The 18,543-nt window shown below is 39.7% G+C and overlaps 1 protein-coding gene across 1 annotated transcript in view; it reads right to left on the reverse strand.

Annotated features, from left to right (window-relative positions):
• Nucleotides 1-3,524: 3,524 nt before the first annotated feature.
• The window catches only part of LOC122808810 (homeotic protein proboscipedia-like), a 1,259,012-nt gene continuing 1,243,993 nt past the window's right edge, over nucleotides 3,525-18,543 (reverse strand). The window contains exon 10 of the mRNA XM_044079870.1: nucleotides 3,525-3,839. Coding sequence (XP_043935805.1) covers nucleotides 3,814-3,839 — 26 coding nt within the window. The 3' untranslated portion in view covers nucleotides 3,525-3,813. The remainder of the gene's footprint in view (nucleotides 3,840-18,543) is intronic.

Below are 18,543 nucleotides of genomic sequence, written 5' to 3' on the forward strand. Positions count from 1 at the left end.
CTATGGTATGTTTGTTCTTGGCACAATACAGATGCCTAGAGGTGGTAACAGATATGATCAATTAAATAAGTTGGAAACTAGATTAATTTGAAATTCAATACTCTCACTCATATGGGTTTAAATAAGGATATTAATGGGGTGAGTGTATTATAGGAATAGGCTATGATGTCGTTTATTTGATTTGTTTTCTTTAAATTTGCTGCTGTCTCTGTATTTCTAAACTGATTATGTTAACTGATGTTGAACAGGTATATATTAAGCTGCTTGTGAGTGGCTGAAAATATTTGTCTCCCAGTGAATGTGTTCACTGAAGCACTAGAGAGAATACATCCATTGTTATTTATCCATCTTTTGGTCTTTGGTATGACTTTTTCTTTTTTGTGTTATAATTCATAAAAATAACTATAGTTGGCACTTGCTTCCAGGACCACAGTTACCCTAATTTTTTGCAAGATGCACCTGCTCAGGAAATGCAACATTTCTTTCAGTGAAACGTAGACATGAAACTTAATATGTAAGCACAGAATTATTTATCAACTATGTATATACTATATTGTGCACTGTTTACCAATCTGCACAGCTACTGTAGTATGAAAACTAACAAAATTTGCACAAAACGAGTTTGCTTCTACTATCAGAAAAGAAAAATCTTATAGTTTGGACAGTGTTCCATTTCTTTTGTTTCATTTCCAGAAGTGATATACATTACTTGTTGTTTCTACCTACTATAATACACATACCAGAATTGTACAGTCAAGCAATCCAAATCTGTTCTTTTGTACCTTCTTACCCTGTGTTCAGGTCATGGCAGAAAAGGGTTCATGGACTATTCCACTCATTCAATAATCAAATCTAAATAAATAAAACTGCACACACTGCAAAATCACACTATTCATTTCCCTTGTAGGAGCATCAGTTTCCTAAAAGCACTTGCAGAGATGGATACATTCCCAGTTTCTGACCCAAGAAGACGTTCTTGTCCCTGTACCAATACATATTTAATGTGAATTGCAAAAGTCACAGAATTTTTATTTCACACATTCTGATCTTAAACAGTTACATTGTTTACACAGAAAAGCACAAGTTAGATGCACGGTCTCAAGTATTGTGGAGAGTTAAAGCCATTTGCCCCCTGGAAGTTGCCATACTCCTGAAGCCTAAGAAAGAATATATTTAAGTTGTGCTAGCTTCTTCCCCATCTGAACAGTTTCACAAACATCTCGCTGTAAAACTGTAAGCAAATGTGACAAACAGGATGTGTGCAGTGGTTATGACAACATCGGGCGGGTGAGCTATTGCCACTCTTAAGCCCACTCATCATAACTGACTGCATTTTTATGGAAATACTGAGTACCAAGAAATGATTCATGGGAGCAAGAGTCTGGCCACACAAACCTGCCAAACCAAGTCTGCTTGCACATCAGCAACAGAAATAAGAGTGAAAACCGAAAGAGAGATGCTTTATAGACTTGGTGTATTGTGAAAAAAGGACTGCAGTAGTCATTTTTATAAGAAATACAGCTGAGATACAAATCTGAGGAAATTTTATAAAACAAAATTAAATTAAAAAAATGGTATATTACAGTCTTTTATAATGTGTTACTCTCAAAAATCCATTCATTCTGAAGTACATTTGGACTCTCAAATGATTATAAAGCAAATCATCACTGTGATCATATTAGCCTGAACAAAATATTATGTAGCAATTATTTTCTTCATTAATTAATTTCATCCTTTTTAGTTTTCCTCCCACCCTATATCAACCACAGTAATATGTCTGTACTTGTTTTAATGACCCTTATTTTATGCTGCTGAACTTTGGGAGAAATGCTGCCCCCACAATGGAGAGAGTTGCTTTACCTGCTACCGATGCCCCCTTTCCAACATCAATAGTTACCCCATAATCAAACAATTTTCTTACATGCTTTTCTTACATGCTTGCTAAGATTGATTACAACACACACACAAAAAGACAAAACAAAAATAAATAAACAAAATGTCTGCATGGTTTGCTGTCAAAAGAAAATACTGGCCTATTTGCCACAAAATGAAAAAACAGGAAAACAGATGGCTGGGATATAGCCGGAGGAAGTGAAGTCTGTTTCCTTGCCTTCTTCACAGCAGTTGTCTGATAAAGTACAGCAAAGGCAATCTTTTCTGAGTCTTAAGAACAAGATGGCCATATACAGTTTACCTTAGAAATAATGTGTTCCCAGAAAATGCTGGGAAACATACACATTTACAACAGAATGAAAACTCTTTAGATATTCATCTCAAGTTGTAACTGAAGCAATGATTTACAAATATTCATACTTACAATCATAGCAAAGTGCATTCTGAAATTCAAAAAAGTACAACAGAAAAAAAAAACATACAGTGAAATCAGTGCCAAAGCACAGAAACCTCATCACAAGTTTAGTGCAAAACCACGTTTCTTTTCTGTTAATTATACCCACACTGCTTTGTTTATTTATTTAGGAGTGAGATGTTAGACTAAGCCAGATTCTGCCCATTCCTGTTGATGTTATATTACTATTTATTTTGACAGAATAGGGAATTTTTGCCATGTGCTTGAATCAAGTTTCACTTTTAAATTGTTCACCACCAAATTAACATAATATCACAAAATGTTTTATTACTTCCCCCGATACAGACAGAAAAATAAAAAAACAAATCAAGCTGAAAGTGGGAAGCATCCTCCTGTACTATATAACAAAGAAATAAAAATGCCCACCAATGTTCCTATGTGCTACACGTTCACATCTGATAAGACATGTATGTTTTGCATACCATAAACTATAATGGCCTCCTTTCCATGTTGGTGTACATAATACAAACAGTAATACCCCATTATGATGACACTGTTAAATTCAGGTAACATATGTGTTTTGATACATCTGTTACACATAAGACATCCAACTCCAGCAATGTCACAATGTTGGCTTATGATGTAATTGTAATTTCTCCCAGGCAGACGCTTGCATGCTAAAAGTACATTACAGTCAAAACCCAATAACCTCACACAGTTAAGATGGAGGGCTGTTAACTACCTACAAAGTCCCCAGACAAGCTGAATCTCATTAGTGAAAACCTCAGCATTTTTACTGGTAGCAGGGCAAACTGATTTAGAACCACAAGATGTGACAGAGGCTTTCCTAACTGTCTGTCAGCTATGGGGTCTTTCATCCGGCTACCACTTCTGATGGAAAAAGACTACTAATTCATGTGAACAGATCAAACAGTTTGAAAAAAGAAATTCTATAGCAAAACATCCAGTATACTAATAGCTTTCAGCAGTCGAGTGTGATATGTTATGGAATCTTGATAAGATACTCAGAAACACAATGTCTGAAACACACAAGTCACCGTTTCAACAGTATGGAATTAGAGGGCCTCAAAGCAGCATATGATTTTAACCATTTCTGGACTACTGCCAGTACACTTCATGAAACTAGCTTATCATGGACCCTTTTAGTACAAAGTCTCACTCTTAAGTGCTTTTCTTTAAGCCCACATTTCAGGCATCTTCTCGCTGTTTATTCTTTTGGGAGTGTGATGTTACAATGTTACAGTAATGTGTCTTCTCCCTGCTCCTAGTGACATAAAAGAGCCTATTATTTTTTCTAGGCAGAATAAGGACATTTTTGCTAAGTGCTTGAATCGCTATGCATTGTGGCAAATGGGATTTTTATGTTTCAAAAACAGGATTTCTTCCAACAGTGATCAGCCTTCCAGGGCACCCATGTTCTTACTTGCTCTAAAATGTACAGCTATGCCACGGTTTCTTTTTCTTATTTGTCTTTTACAGGACAACTAGTTGTCGATTTCCTGTGGAAAGCCTAAAAAATAGATAAAAGAACTGGAGTTAAAACAAAGAATCATCTCACTTTTAAAATGTGTCTGTTAATGTAACAATAACTTACCATTGCTACTTAAAGAGCACAATGTTACACCAGCAGTTGTTTGTTTCCTGGTAAGGATCAATTTGTGCCATAGCTAGATTGCCAGTAACCCCGATACAATATATGAAAAACAGCACACAACCTACTAAATTTTAAACTGCAATGCCTTGTACAGTAGGTGTGAGGACTGTATCAGGCTTCTTCAAAGCTGACTTTTGTTCATGCTGTCTGGGAAACATCTGCACCCTATATGCTAATAAGCAGGGCAAAAGCATCACAAGGTTTCCCAGTCTCCACTACAACCTGTTATGGTTGACTCTGTCTCATCTACAGGACTCTGTGAACTTCTGAAAATTAGGCATTACTAACCTCAAGGGCTGAACCTCCAAAAGCTGGCTTGCTCAACAGTTCCCTAAACTTACATGTCAGACCCTTCCCCAAGGCTCCTGGTATGTATAAAATGATTTTACCGCCAATACTCTTTCTTACTTTGATCATGATTCTCTTGTGCATCTTTAAGTGCCCAGGTGTGCTCTTCCTTCTTTTGCTCTGGCAAAAGACAGCAGAACTGCTTGTTTTGTATACTTCCCTGATGGTCTACTGACTGTTCCTTTTATTTTTTTTTTTATTTATTTTTTTTAATAAAATGAAAGGCCTGCCTACAGGCCGCTAGACTGTTCCTAAAGTTATGATACCTCCCCATAAGTCAGTAATTTAGGAATGACACTATTCTGACAACTAGTACAATAATAAAAATCATAAAATAATTATTGCTTTCTGATGGTTACTTATGTTTAGGTTCATAGGTAGGTACTAGGCTATCTGCCCGAAGGCATTTATAAGCCTAGCCAGAATGTGTTGGCTTTTGCTGCCTCCTTAAATTAGTTCCCTGTGCCTCTGTCCGGCAGAGCCACTGAAGTGAACCCCGGAGTAAACTTTCTGTTTCCCATCCACTTGTCAAGGTTTCTCTTGAAGAGTGCTAGTGAGGAGCTCTGCCTAATGTAGATTGGAATCTTGTTCCAAAGCATGGGAAGTCTGTGGGACAGGAATCTATCCCTCCAGCACGTCCTATTTACTGTTATGGTGAGGTTTAGATCCCTAGAGCATGTGGCTCGAGGGGATAAGGTTTTCTTTTGGTGGAGCATGTCCATGAATTCTGGGTTGGACATGGCCTTGTATGTCATGCAGAGATCACCTCTGAGCAGGCAGTATGCAACCGAGTACAGCTGGAGTTTCTTCATTCGAGCTGCATAGGGCATCTGTTTGAGGCCAGTGATCCTCTTGGTGAGGTACTTCTGTGGTCTTTCCAGCTGTTGCAGGTGTCTTGTAAGGTACTTCCCAAATGGGACACTGTACTCTATGATGGGTCTGATGAGTGATGAGTAGAGGGGCACAATGACCTCTTTTGATCTGGATGCAAACCCTTTTGTGATTAGGTGGGCCACATAGAAGGATTTTCTAACCACTTTGGCAATGTGATTATCAAAGGAGAGATTACTATCTACTTGGGTCTCCAGATCCCTTATTACATTTTCCGTATTTAGGGGACTACCACCTATGTGGTAGTTTGTAGGTATTTTGTTATTTCCAAAGGGAATAACTGCACTTTTTGGCATTTAGCTTGAGGCCATGATTTTGAGACCAGATATCTGTCTCAGTGAGACCCTTTTGGAGGATGTCTGTGTCAACCAGTGAGTCAATTATAGCCCTAGTTTGCAGTCATCTGTGAACTTGGTCAGCCATAGTCCTCCTGTGCTTGTCTGTACCTCTGAGAAGTATATGCCGAACAGGAGGGGTCCTAGGACTGAGCCCTGGGGAACGCCACTTGTAACCAGTTTAGAGTCAGACCTAGCTCCCACAACTCTCACCAGGTGGGTTCTGTCCGTGAGCCAATTGGCAACCCATCTTGTGACATAGGGGTTTATGTTCAGGCTGGTGAGCTTGTCTATAATACCAGAATGGGGAATAGTTTCAAAGGCCTTTGCGAGGTCTAGGTAGGCTGTGTGTACCACCTTTCCCTCGTCTATAGCCTTGGTAACTGTCTCAAAGAAGTCCACCAGGTTTAGGAGGCATGATCTGCCCATAACAAAGCCGAACTGGGTAGGGTCCAGTGTTTGGAGGTTCCCAATGTCTCTGTTAATGAGTTCCATGATAATGCATAGCCTTGCAGACCAAGCTAATCAGGCTTATAGGGCGATAGTTCCCCGGGTCTGTTGTGGCTCCACCTTTGTGGAGCAGAATAACCGTTGCTGTGCACCACTCTATGGGTACGTAGCCTGTGGAGAGTCTGAGTTTGAACAGTGTGTTTAGGTGAGGGGTTAGTTCATCTTTGAGCTCATGTAGGACGCAGCCTGAGACACCATCCGGTCCCATTGATGCTGTGTTTTTGGCTTTGGAGAGGGCTATTTTAACCCGAGTGTGTGATTTCAGGGGCTCTACATTCTTCTGGTATGGTTATGGGCCCTTTTGGGGGTGAGATGGGGGTGAAGTTTGCACTGAACCTGTCTGCCAGGATGTTGACAATATCAGTTGGTTCAGTGTATTTTGTGCCATTCTGCACTAACTCCGAGCAGGTCTGAGCATTGCCACTTAGATTCTTGTCATAGCTAAAGAATGCCTTGTGGTTATCTTTGGAGTATTGGCAAGTTTTCTTTCAAAGCTCACCTTGGACAATTTTATGAGGGATCATAGTTTCTTGCCGATACTTATCAGGGATGTCTTCCCTTCTTGGGATTTTACTCTTTTCTGTACTAGTTTCCTCCTTCTATTGTATAGCTTGTTTATGGCAGGGGGTCCACCAGACTGGTTTCCTTTTCTTGGAGGAGTGAGTCTTGGTTTTGCTTGGGATAGCACGATCCATGCATTCTTGTAGGTGCCCGTAGAATGCATTAGTAAAGGATTTTGCAGCTTGGACAGCGTTATCCTTTAGCATGGGGACTTTGAAACTTTCCACCTCAATCCTAAGTAACGAAGTTTGCTTTTGAAAAAATTTTCACGGTGGTTTCCTTGTCTGGGGCTGGGGGTGGAATGTGGATATCCAAGGTGATTTGTTTATGGTCAGATCTAACCAGCGAGGGGTTGACCGCCGGTGTGGAACACCGGTCGCCCATGTTGGTGATGACCAGGTGTAATATGTTGTCACCTCTGGTGGGAGTGTTGACCAGTTGGATCAATTAAAACCTTATACCGGTTTGTGCATGCCTGTTAGCCGGAGTAGAACGCTGATCACAATGGACCTCTTCAGGTTCGGCTCTGGAGATTACTGAAGTAATAGGGTAAAATGTGTTAAAACACTGGTGTGCAATTAAAAACATGAAAACAGACATTAGAACAAAGTACTGATATACAATGAACATGTATATATTATACAGTGTAGCAGTAGTCCTACAAATAATGACCTTTAAGTATTATTTCTAATAAGTCTGTAGATCATTTCAATTAAGATGATGTATATAACATAAAATATACAACAAAACAACAGCAAAAGGGGGGCGGGCATAAGGTGGGGTTAGAGAGTAAGAAAACTAATGTGATTTACTCAGCCATAGTCAGGTTTAGCAGTAATTGACATAAAGGACAAGGGGGTTTGGAGGTTAGGTAATGTAGCTTGAACAGAGGTATGTGAACTGAGCCTGTTTGAGAAGATGTGCTTTTAGCTGTGATGGAATTTGGTGTAAAATGTCAAGTATTTAAGATGAGAGGGTAGTGATTTCCACAGTTAGGGTCCAAAAAATGAGCTTTGTTGGCCGCACTATAATTTGATTACAGAGATAGGTAAAACTGGTCTTGAGTATGTTTATCTTCTAAAGTTACAGGAAGAGGGTTTCATAGTTAATACGATAGCCACTGAGGAGAAAGCTTCTGGGTGTAATAGTTTTAATAAATGAGAACTTAGTAGAAGGTCTGCTCTTTGTTTAATGGGTAATATCATTTGATCTTTGAGAGAGAGAGTGAGATTTTGCAGTGGGATATTTTGGGGATTTCCTCTTCTGAGGATCCTGTCTGAGCATGAATTATTATACTCTGTAGCCCCACACTCACAGGTATTTGCACCTCCTTCTTGAATAAGCAACAAGACCATGCAGTAGATGTAGGATTTTCCATCCAACTCAATGTTCCTGCTTTCTGAGTCCTTTTACAACTAAACTGGCACACCTGTAAGAAATAAAAACAATGACATGGAGTAAAAATGTACCAGGATGCCAATCTACAAGGTGGGCGCAGGATTCCTGAAGTATCAGAACAGCAGAAGGATAATAAAAAAAAAAATCACATACAGCCCTCTCAAAAATCAACAATGGTGAATGATCACATTTGTTTATATTTATTTCCTTTCTTAAACTATATACATATATATATATATATATATATATATATATATATATACACACACACTCTCACACACACACACACACACACACACACACACTTGTTATACAGTTGATATAAAAACTGTACACACCCCTGTTAAAATGCCAGGTTTTTGTGATATAAAAAAAAGAGACCACAATAAATCATTTCAAAACTTTTCCCACCTTTAATGTGACCTATAAAATGTACAATTAGATTGAAAAACAAACAAATCTGTTAGGGGAAAAATATAAAACGTACAATAAGCTGGTTGCATAAGTGTGCACACACTTAAACTAATACTTTTTTGAAGCACCTTTTGATTTAAATACAGCATTCAGTCTTCTTGGCAATATTTGCCCACTCTTCCTTGCAAAAGCACTCCAAATCTGTCAGATTGCGAGGGCATCTCTTGTGCACAGCCCTCTTCAGGTCACCTCACAGATTTTCTATTAGATTTAGGTCTGGGCTCTGGCTGGGCCATTCAAATACTTTAATTTTCTTCTTGTGAAGCCCTTCTTTTGCTGATTTGGATGTATGTTTGGGGTCATTGTCATGTTGAAAGGTGAAATTCCTCCTCACCTCCAGCTTTCTAGCAGACAGCTGAAGGATATAGGCCAAAAGTGGCTGGCATTTGGAACTGTTCATAATTCCCTCCACCTTGACTAAAGCCCCAGTTCCAGCTGAAGGAAAGCAACCCAAAAGCATGATACTGCCACCACCATGCTTCACCATTGTGATGGTCTTCTTTTGGTGATGCAAAGTTGTTTTTGTGTCAAATCTACCTTTTGGAATTGTGGCCAAAAAGTTCAACCTTGGTCTCATCAGACCATAACATATTTTCCCACATGCTTTTGGGAGACAATGTATTGTTTTGCAAATTTTAGCCAGGCCTTTATGTTTTCTGTGTAAGAAAAGACCTCCGTCTTGCAACCCTACCCCATAGTCCAGACATATGTAGAATACGGGAGATTGTTGTCACATGTAGTACACAATCAGTACTTGCCAGAAATTCCTGCAGCTCCTTCAGTGTTGCTGTAGGTCCCTTGGCAGCCTCCCTGACTAGTTTTCATCTTTTTTTCAATTTTGGAAGGACCCCCAGTTCTTTGCAACATCACAGTTTTCCCATATTTTCTCCACTTTTTGATGACTGTCTTCACTGTGTTCCATAGTATATCAAATGTTGTGGAAATGTTTTTCTACCCTTCTCCCGACTAATACCTTTCAACAATGAGATCCCTTTGATGCTTTGTAAGCTCTCTGCGAACCATGGCTTTTGCTGTAGGAGGTAACTGAGTAATGTCAGGAAAATCCTACTAGGACAGCTGAACTTGGGGTTAACCAGAGTCTCTCTAATTGATGGCAGGTGTGTACCCATGAAGACTGAATGCTGTAATTAAATAAAAAGGTGCTTCATCAAAGTATTAGTTTAAGGGTGTGCACAAATGCAACCAGCTTATTATACTTTTTTATTTTTTATATTTTTTCCCCAACAGATTTGTTTGCTTTTCAATTGAATTGGACAGGTTATAGATCACATCAAAGGTGGGGAAAGTTTTGAAATTATTGATTGTGGTCTCTTTTTTTTAATCACAAAAACATGGCATTTTAACAGGGGTGTGTACACTTTTTATATCCACTGTATATTCAGTGGGCTTGGGAATAATCTGAGACAGCATCAAAACGACATCTCAGGGAAGTATCAGCCAGAGTGGTCAAAAACACTGGCTCAGAATTAAGTCCTGATGCACCAAAGTGTCACAAGAGGCACGGCTTGTACAATCATGGCTCAGGCATTAGTACCTGTAAGGGTGTGAACTGGCAACAACGGTATCATTGCAGAAGTGCACACAATTTGCATATATTTGAAACTGGTGCTGCAGCCATACATCATCTAGAGTGGCCCCTGTCACTGTTGGGCACAGGGTGGTTCACCACCTGAATGGAAATAAGGAAGCAGTTTCCAGCCCATCTGGGGATGGCTTGCAAAATCAAAAGGTCAGCATGCCTTCTTGAATTCAAAGCATTCTTCACTGCTATTAGCAGATTAACACAGTATGTCAAAAATAGAAAGGGATCGCCCCTTCTGTAGATTCTGCACAAAGAATGAAAATGGGAAGGGAGCAGACTGATTCAAGATCAATTCCGAAACTACTTATGTGGGAAACATGGGTTAACTCTAAAGGACATCAAGTCTTTCTGGAAGTCCAAATAGAGTTTCCTACAAAAAAAGACCCTGTGGATGGAGGTAATGGATACCAGTAAAAGTGACTCTCGAGAGATGAACTTCAGGTTATCTAAACAAGCTTTTGAAACAGAGAATGGACAAGCCTGTCAGCTATGAAGTGTAAGACTCTAAAAGGATTCTTCAAAGAATTAAAAAGCTACTGAATATCCTTAATAAACTGCTTGACAAGCTTGCTAGGCCAGTTCTGTCCTTCACCAGGCCAGGATGCATTATAGTGGTGGAAAATGCAGCTTGACCATAAAATAAATGAAGTAGTCTAAGATAAGTAAGAATCATCTGCACACTTGCTGCCTAAGGTAGGAAGGATACTCATGCATGCCCGAAAGGCAGTCTCAGTGACCTCAGGGAACCCTGACAAAATTTGGAATCAGGATATTTAAAAGTGAAGATGGTTGTGACCCTGAATGAGAACTCTTCTGTGTTGAACTCAGACGGACTCCTGTACTGCAGAGGATCTGAGAGTTTGAAGCCACATCCTGCAGAGCCATCAAGGGGTAAAGAGGAAAAAGAGTTTTGGCCATTTTTCTCTGAATTTCGCTTCTAGGCATAGAATCAAAGAAAAAGGTGGAAAGACATAGAAGAATTTCCCCAGTGCAGAAGACAGAAAGTTTTCACTGTTAACTTCCCACAGTCCTCTTGCAGTGAAATAAAATGTAGGAAAATCATATACTCCTCTAAAATGGAAGACACTCACATTCTCCTCAGTAGTATTTAAGCTGATTTCCATAATAATTCCAGACCTGGAAGATATTCACCCTTGCAGACCTATTTTTACCTTCAGAGTAAAAGACAGGCAGTAACTGGCACAGTGCAGATTATGAACCCTTCTTCCTTCCTTAACACAAAAGTATGGGCTTGGCCAGACAGGAATACTTCCCTGCTATGAAAACATAGTCTAATTTTTCATCAAATTCCTCAAATATGGTTGTGATATGTACACGACTAGAAAAAACTGCAGATACAGCATTCTAAGGGATGATGCCCTGGCTAAATATGTCAGGTACAGAAAGCACCATTTCTCTGTTATTCTGTTGAATGTTGATGTTACTTTCTGAGAGTTTATTTGAACCTTGAGGTTAATGGGAAGAAAGAGTCCCAAAAAAGTAGTTCTTTTCATTATAAGAAAAGGTAGCTGGCTTCTCCATCACTGGGTAGATCTCACCCCCACATTAGATATGTAGATTTCTGCCAATTCATACCCAGGCCAGCTATAACAAAGAAATCATCTAAAATCTCCTTTACTAATTACTACAAGTGTTACTAATTACTACAAATGCACTACTATGAGCAAGAAAGGTTTTACCAAAAAATAATAAATAAAAAGAAAGGTTTTACCTAGACTCAGTGGGAAAATGATGCAGTCATATGCATAAAAAGGGCATGAGTGGATATGAAATATGACGGCTAATATATAAATGTATTATGTAATTTATAAGTAAGCACTGCAAAATCCAGTACTCCTTTATGGTTTAAAGGAAAGACTAGTGGACAGAAGACAGAAAGAATTTTAGATTACATCAACATTATGTGATTTTTGTTTTGGTATACAGAACTATGCCAGTCAACATTTTTTAAGAGTGGGGTTTACACATCCAGTATGAGCCAGCAGGTTTATACAGGAACGTTTTTATTTTATTTAACATTTGCTTACCAGGATAATCTGACTGGACAGCTAGTGTCCATTTTCAGTGGAGTTCCAGGGAGAAAAGCTCCATATAGTTACAAAATAAAGAGTAATTAATGGGAACAGTTACAGGTTACAAAGTGTAAATGATAACTACAGTTAGGAAACGTGCTATAAAAAAGTTTAAAAAGTTAAAAGTACAAAGTTGAAGTACAAATATGTGAGCATAGCATTTGCATGGAATAAGCATAGGAAGAATATATGTGCAAGGCATTTTCGTAGTAAGAACATATGTACAATATATACAATGAGCATCAGTAGAGCACAATATCAGTATTCACCAAAAACATAAGGAAATAAAATCCTACAGTAGGGTGAGGTGTCAGGGTGCACTGCTGCCCACTATCTACAAAATATAAAAAAAAAACGTGCAATCTCTAAAACTAGACACCTCTAAATTTGAGGAATGTACTCCTGTCTCTGAACATTATGTATACAAATCTGTTCTGAAGAAAGTTTGGTTTGGATAGTTTTAGAAATTCCAAGTTTTATCCTCCATAACTTCTGTGGGATGCTCAATATAAACTGTACTTGTCTGACTGCACTTGGTATGGTCTGCCTATTAATTTTGAATGAACAGACTACAAATTAGTATTTTATAGTATAATAAATCTTCTTTGGATGCACAAATGGTGGTTGTATTTTATAATACTTTCATTTATCAGAAATCTAATACAGCTTTAAATATCTGAGGATTTTTTTAGGTCTTCCAGATTCAAATTCTGACTGTATAGAGGCATTAGTGGATTGCACAGCAGATATGAGGCGTCAGAACATCAGAAACATGGGGCGCTAGAACTCAGCAGACACAAAACAAAACTCAGATGTTTACTTGTAGTTTCCAAGACTCACTGGTCACATGACTCAAATCCCAAGTAAATCTTTTTGAAAACATGGTACATCTCCCTTTTATTAGGGAAATACAAAGAGCATATACCTCTTTTACTATAGATAAACTTTGTACAGTTGATTCAAAAGCTAACATTATATTAGGGAGTCATGGGACAATGTGCAGCAATGAAGAAACCCCACATTCACATAAGTAACTATAAATATTATGTACAGTCACTGAATTTGTGTACTTTTAGACAGGTCTGCCACAAAGAGTATATTAGCAACTGTGTCAAGGTAAGGAATGACAGAACTAGAAGGCAACAGTTCCTTCACTGCAACGTTTGCAGAACTATTAGCAGTTCTTGAATTCAAATACTATTATAAATTACAAAGCATATTAACCTTTACATAATATACAAGCAATCTCATAGGTTCATAGGTTGATACTAGGCTATCTGCCCTAGGGCATTTATAAGCCTAGCCAGAGTGTGTTTGGCTTTCGCCACCCTTTTAGATTAGTTGACTGTGCCTCTGTATAGTAGGTCACAGAAGATAGCCCTTTTGAGGTAAGTTTACTGTGCCTCTGTCTAGTAGGGACACAGAAGAGATCCCAGGGGTAAACCTACGATCTCCCATCCACTCATCAAGATTTCTCTTGAAGAGGGTCATTGAGGGACTCTGCCTAAAATGGATTGGGATTTTGTTCCAGAGTGAGGGGAGCCTCTGGGATATGAATCTGTCCCTCCAGCATGTCCTATTTATTTCTGTGCTGAGGTTTAAGTCCCTGGAGCGTGTAGCTCTAAGGGATTTGGATTTCCTGAGGTGGAGCATGTCCATTAATTCTGGGTTGGACATGGCTTTATACGTCAGGCACAGATTGCCTCTGAGTAGGCGGTAAGCAACTGAGTAGAGCTGGAGTTTCTTTAGCCTAACTGCGTAGGACATCTGTTTGAGTCCCTTGATCCTCTTGGTGAGGTACTTTTGGGGTCTTTCCAGTTGCTGCAGGTGTCGGGTAAGGTACATCCTAAATAGGGCATTGTATTCAATTATGGGCCTGATGAGTGATGAGTAGAGATGCACAATGACCTCTCTTGATCTAGATGTGAACTCTTTCATGATAAGGTGGGCTATATAGAAGGTCTTTCTAACCACTTTGGCAACGTGATTGTCAAAGGAGAGATTGCTATCTACTTGGGTCCCCAAATCCCTAATTATGTCTTCTGTACTAAATGGATTACCACCTATGTGGTAATTTGTGGGCACTTTGTTTTTCCCAAAGGGGATGACTATGCACTTTTTGGCATTTAGCTTTAGGCCATGGCTCTGGCACCAGTTATCCGTCTCTGTGAGACCCTTTTGGAGGATGCTTGTGTCAGTCGGTGAGTCGATTATGGCACCCAGTTTGCAGTCATCTGTGAACTTGGTGAGCCATAGTCCTCCCATGTTAGCCTGTACCTCAGAGAAATATAAACTGAACAAGAGAGGTCCCAGGACTGAGCCTTGTGGGACGCCACTTGTAACTGGTTGAGAGTCTGACATGGCACCTGCAATTCTGACCATGTGGGTTCTATCCCTGAGCCAGTTTGCAACCCATCTTGTGACATAGGGGTTGATATTTAAGCTGGTGAGCTTATTTATGATGCCTGAGTGGGGTATTGTGTCAAAGGCTTTTGCGAGGTCCAGGTAGGCTGTGTGGACTACCTTCCCTTCATCTATGGCCTTGGTGACTGTTTCAAAGAAGTCAACCAGGTTCAAGAGGCAAGATCTGCCCTTAACAAAGCTGAATTGGGTAGGATCCAGTGTTTGGAGGTTCCCAATGTCTTTGTTTATGAGTTTCATTATGATGCGCTCCATAGCTTTGCAGACCAGGCTAGTCAGGCTTATAGGGTGATAGTTTCCGGGGTCCGTTGTGGCACCACCTTTGTGGAGTGGGACCACTGTTGCTGTACGCCATTCCTTGGGTACATATCCTGTAGTAAGGCTGAGACTGAACAGTGACTTTATGTGAGGGTTCAGTTCTTCTTGGAGTTCATGTAAGATGCAGCCCGGGACACCGTCCGGTCCCATTGATGCTGTGTTTTTTGCTTTGGAGAGGGCAGCTCTCACCTGTGCATCTGTGATGTCAGGAGGCTACACTCTGTTGGGATAGACATTTGCTCTTTGGGGGAAGGGGGGAGTTTGCACTGAACCTGTCTGCCAGGATGTTGGCAATGTCTGTGGGTTCAGTGTATTTTTTGTCATTTTGAACTAACTCAGAGCATATCTGGGAGTTGCCACCCAGGTTCCTGACATAACTAAAGAAGGCCTTGTGATTATCTTTAGCATCTTGTGCAATTTTTCTTTCGAAGCTGGCCTTAGATGATTTTATGAGGGATCGTAGTTTCTTGCTAGTACTGATAAGAGATGCCTTCCCTTTTTGGGATTTTTTGTAGTAGCTTCCTCCTTCTGTTGTATAGCTTATTCATGGCTGGTGTCCACCAGACAGGTCTCCTGCCTTTGGAGGAATGAATCTTGGTTTTATTTGGGATAGCATGATCCATGCATTCCTGTAGGTGTCCATAGACAGTGTTTGTAAAGGATTCTGCGGTTTGGGCCATATTTTCCACTGGCCTGGGGGCTTTGAAGGATTCCACCTCGGTTTTGAGAAGTGTGAAGTTTGCTTTTGAGAAGTTCTTCACAATGGTTTCCTTGGCTGGGGGAGGGGACGGGATATGGATGTCCAGTGAGATTAATTTATGGTCAGATCTTACCAATGAGGGGTATACCTCTGGTATGGAACATAGAGTCCCCATGTTGGTGATGATCAGGTCCAATATGTTTTCCCCTCTTGTGGGAGTGGTGACCAGTTGTTCCATAGCATTTGAGTTTATAAATTCTAGGAACCGTTGGGCGAGGGTGTTGGGGCTTGAGTAGTGCTCCCAGTCTATGTTTGGGTAGTTGAAGTCACCCAATATAATGGTGTTTGGAGAGACCTTCATATTCTCCAGTGTTCTCAGGAAAGCAGAGTGGGGTTCCTGAGTTTGGGAGGGTGGTCTGTAGCAGGCTACAAACTGAAAGGCAGTTTTGCCCACTGCTAGTTGCACATGGATGGTCTCCGATGCTTCATGCAGTGCCACTAACCTGGAGGTGTGGGTATCTTTGATGAATATGGATACGCCCCTCCTTTTGTGGTTCGGTCCGAGTTTTGTGGCCGAAAAGCATGGTACGAGGTATAACCTTGGTAGTGCTGGGGTGCTCTTGGGAGCCTTGAACCAGGTTTCTGTTACTGCACAGATATCGATATTCTCCATACTGAGGAGAGCCTCGAGTGCTTACATCTTGAGGTTTAGACTTCTGGCATTGAGCAGCATTACCCTTAGTTTCTTTTTCTTTGTGTTGTCTATGGAGGTCGGTTTGTCTTTGAGCCTTGCCTAAAAAAGGCACTATGGGGTGGCAAGAGCCTTAGCCAGTATTCGAAAGCCCAGGGGTGACCGGTACAAACCGTCCCTAGCAAAGCAACGTGGCTTGTTGAGCATGTCATCCCAAGCTGGCAGACTCAAAATACTACTTTGTAAATATACATATACTGGACATGTTTTTCAATATTTTGATTTTTAATACTTTGTACTTGGACACATGCTACGTATGCATGTAATCATCACTGCTCAACTGTCCTGTGCTAATTTCCCTTATGTATCAACTGTCATCTTTCTTATTTACACTGTAACTCCCAGGCTGTGAGTGAAACAAGTCCACTTGGGATCAGTTTTAGTAGATGGAAGGGTGACCGCAAATTCACACCTGGGGTAGTGCCCATGTCCCCCATGGGCAGAGGCAGTCAATATTAATTACCATTGACACTTACGTCTGTCAACTTCTCTCATCTAACCATTGACAATTGGAGCAACTCATGATAAATATGGCTAGGCTTGTAAGGGCTCTAGGGCGGTTAGCCTAGTAATCTTCTATGAACCTATGAATACTAGTAAGCAAACAAATTTATATACACACATAAATACATATATAACTAAATGAATAAATGCACATAAAACGGGATCTTCAGAAGAATCTCAAGCATGCAATACATTTCAAAAACACTTGACTTGGTAGTTTCAACAAATAACAGTGACTTATTTTGCATAACTACAAATGTAGGACAATGCAGGACTTTGGTCACCAGTGATAACTCAATTCAGTTTCTTATAAGTGAGACTTCTGATCAAAATACTTATCCCAAAATAGTCTCTTTCCCTTTCTTTAAGGTAAGTGAGATTCAATGATTTTTTTTTCCACAAACTATTGCCTCTGTTTTAACTGCCTTCCTTTATGAAACAATTCTGAAGCATGCATTGCAGCTTCTGGTATCAACAGATCGAAAGACATTGTCAGTTTGGAGCTCAGCCTTCGTCCCATCATAATTCTGAGGATAATAAACTAACAGCTTGCAAAGTATATTTCTGTAGTCCAAAGGTTCCAGATGAATGCCCATTGTATGTGATATATCATATTTCTTCAACATATTTATACTGTCTGCATCAAGCATTCCACTTGTCCATTTCATTGTGAATTTCTTGGACCTGAAGTAAAGTGCTGAAACTTGTAGACACTCAAAAAATATCTGAACACGTGACAATCTGTGGTCCACTGTCTGATATTTGTTCAAGTATAACACATCCTCCAAATACCAACTTAAGTACATTTATTGCAGTCTTTTCTGCTGTATCTTTCGAATTAACAACGTATAATTCTTCATATAATAGTTAGCACACTGTAGAATGTTGGGTGTATAAAGCTGAACAAGTCACCTACTTTCAGCCAATATAATTTTGGAATTTCATGAAGAATCAGCTCCTCTTAATAAATCTTATTTCTCTGCATGCTACACAGCAATCAGTTTTGCACCCTTTGCTCTACCTGTAACATCATGTTAGACTAATACCGGTATCACTAGCTTTCTGAACTTAATATTCCTTGATGAGATTCACTATCTTCTAAAGACTCTGACTTCTCAGATGATGGAATTGTAACCTTTTCTGCTTTGAACAGTAAAGCAATGACACAAATAATTATTTCCTGAAGGTATAATATGAATTAATGGACATAAATATTGTGCATTGTCTGGTCACCTAGACAACACAGTTTCTCTTAATAGCTGCATTTCTGTATCTTTCCTGGTAACTATCTTCATTTATTGCAGTTTCTCAAAAGCTACTGAAATTTATGTCACAACCCATAGAATTTCTCAGTCTTCCAGCATCTCCTCCTCATATTCATCAGAATAGCTTCTACTAAACATGTGGTATTACGTATCAGTCTTCCTGGCTTGAACCATCCTTCTGCACCATATATCTGAATCAACACCAACTTCCTTTACCATCTGTCTGTACCATAATACGTCTCATATATACATGCAATGAATGTGCAATAACTAAGCTGTGGCTGTCATTTCCCTCTCAATGTGTGCATATCTGTAATGGGCATCTATCAAAACTCTTTATAGAGAAGAAATTGATCTTTTGATATAGCAATACTTCTAGTTCTTTGTG

Source organism: Protopterus annectens, chromosome 8.part0, assembly GCF_019279795.1.
Source record: "Protopterus annectens isolate FY-2018-M chromosome 8.part0, PAN1.0, whole genome shotgun sequence".
NCBI lineage: Eukaryota > Metazoa > Chordata > Ceratodontiformes > Protopteridae > Protopterus > Protopterus annectens.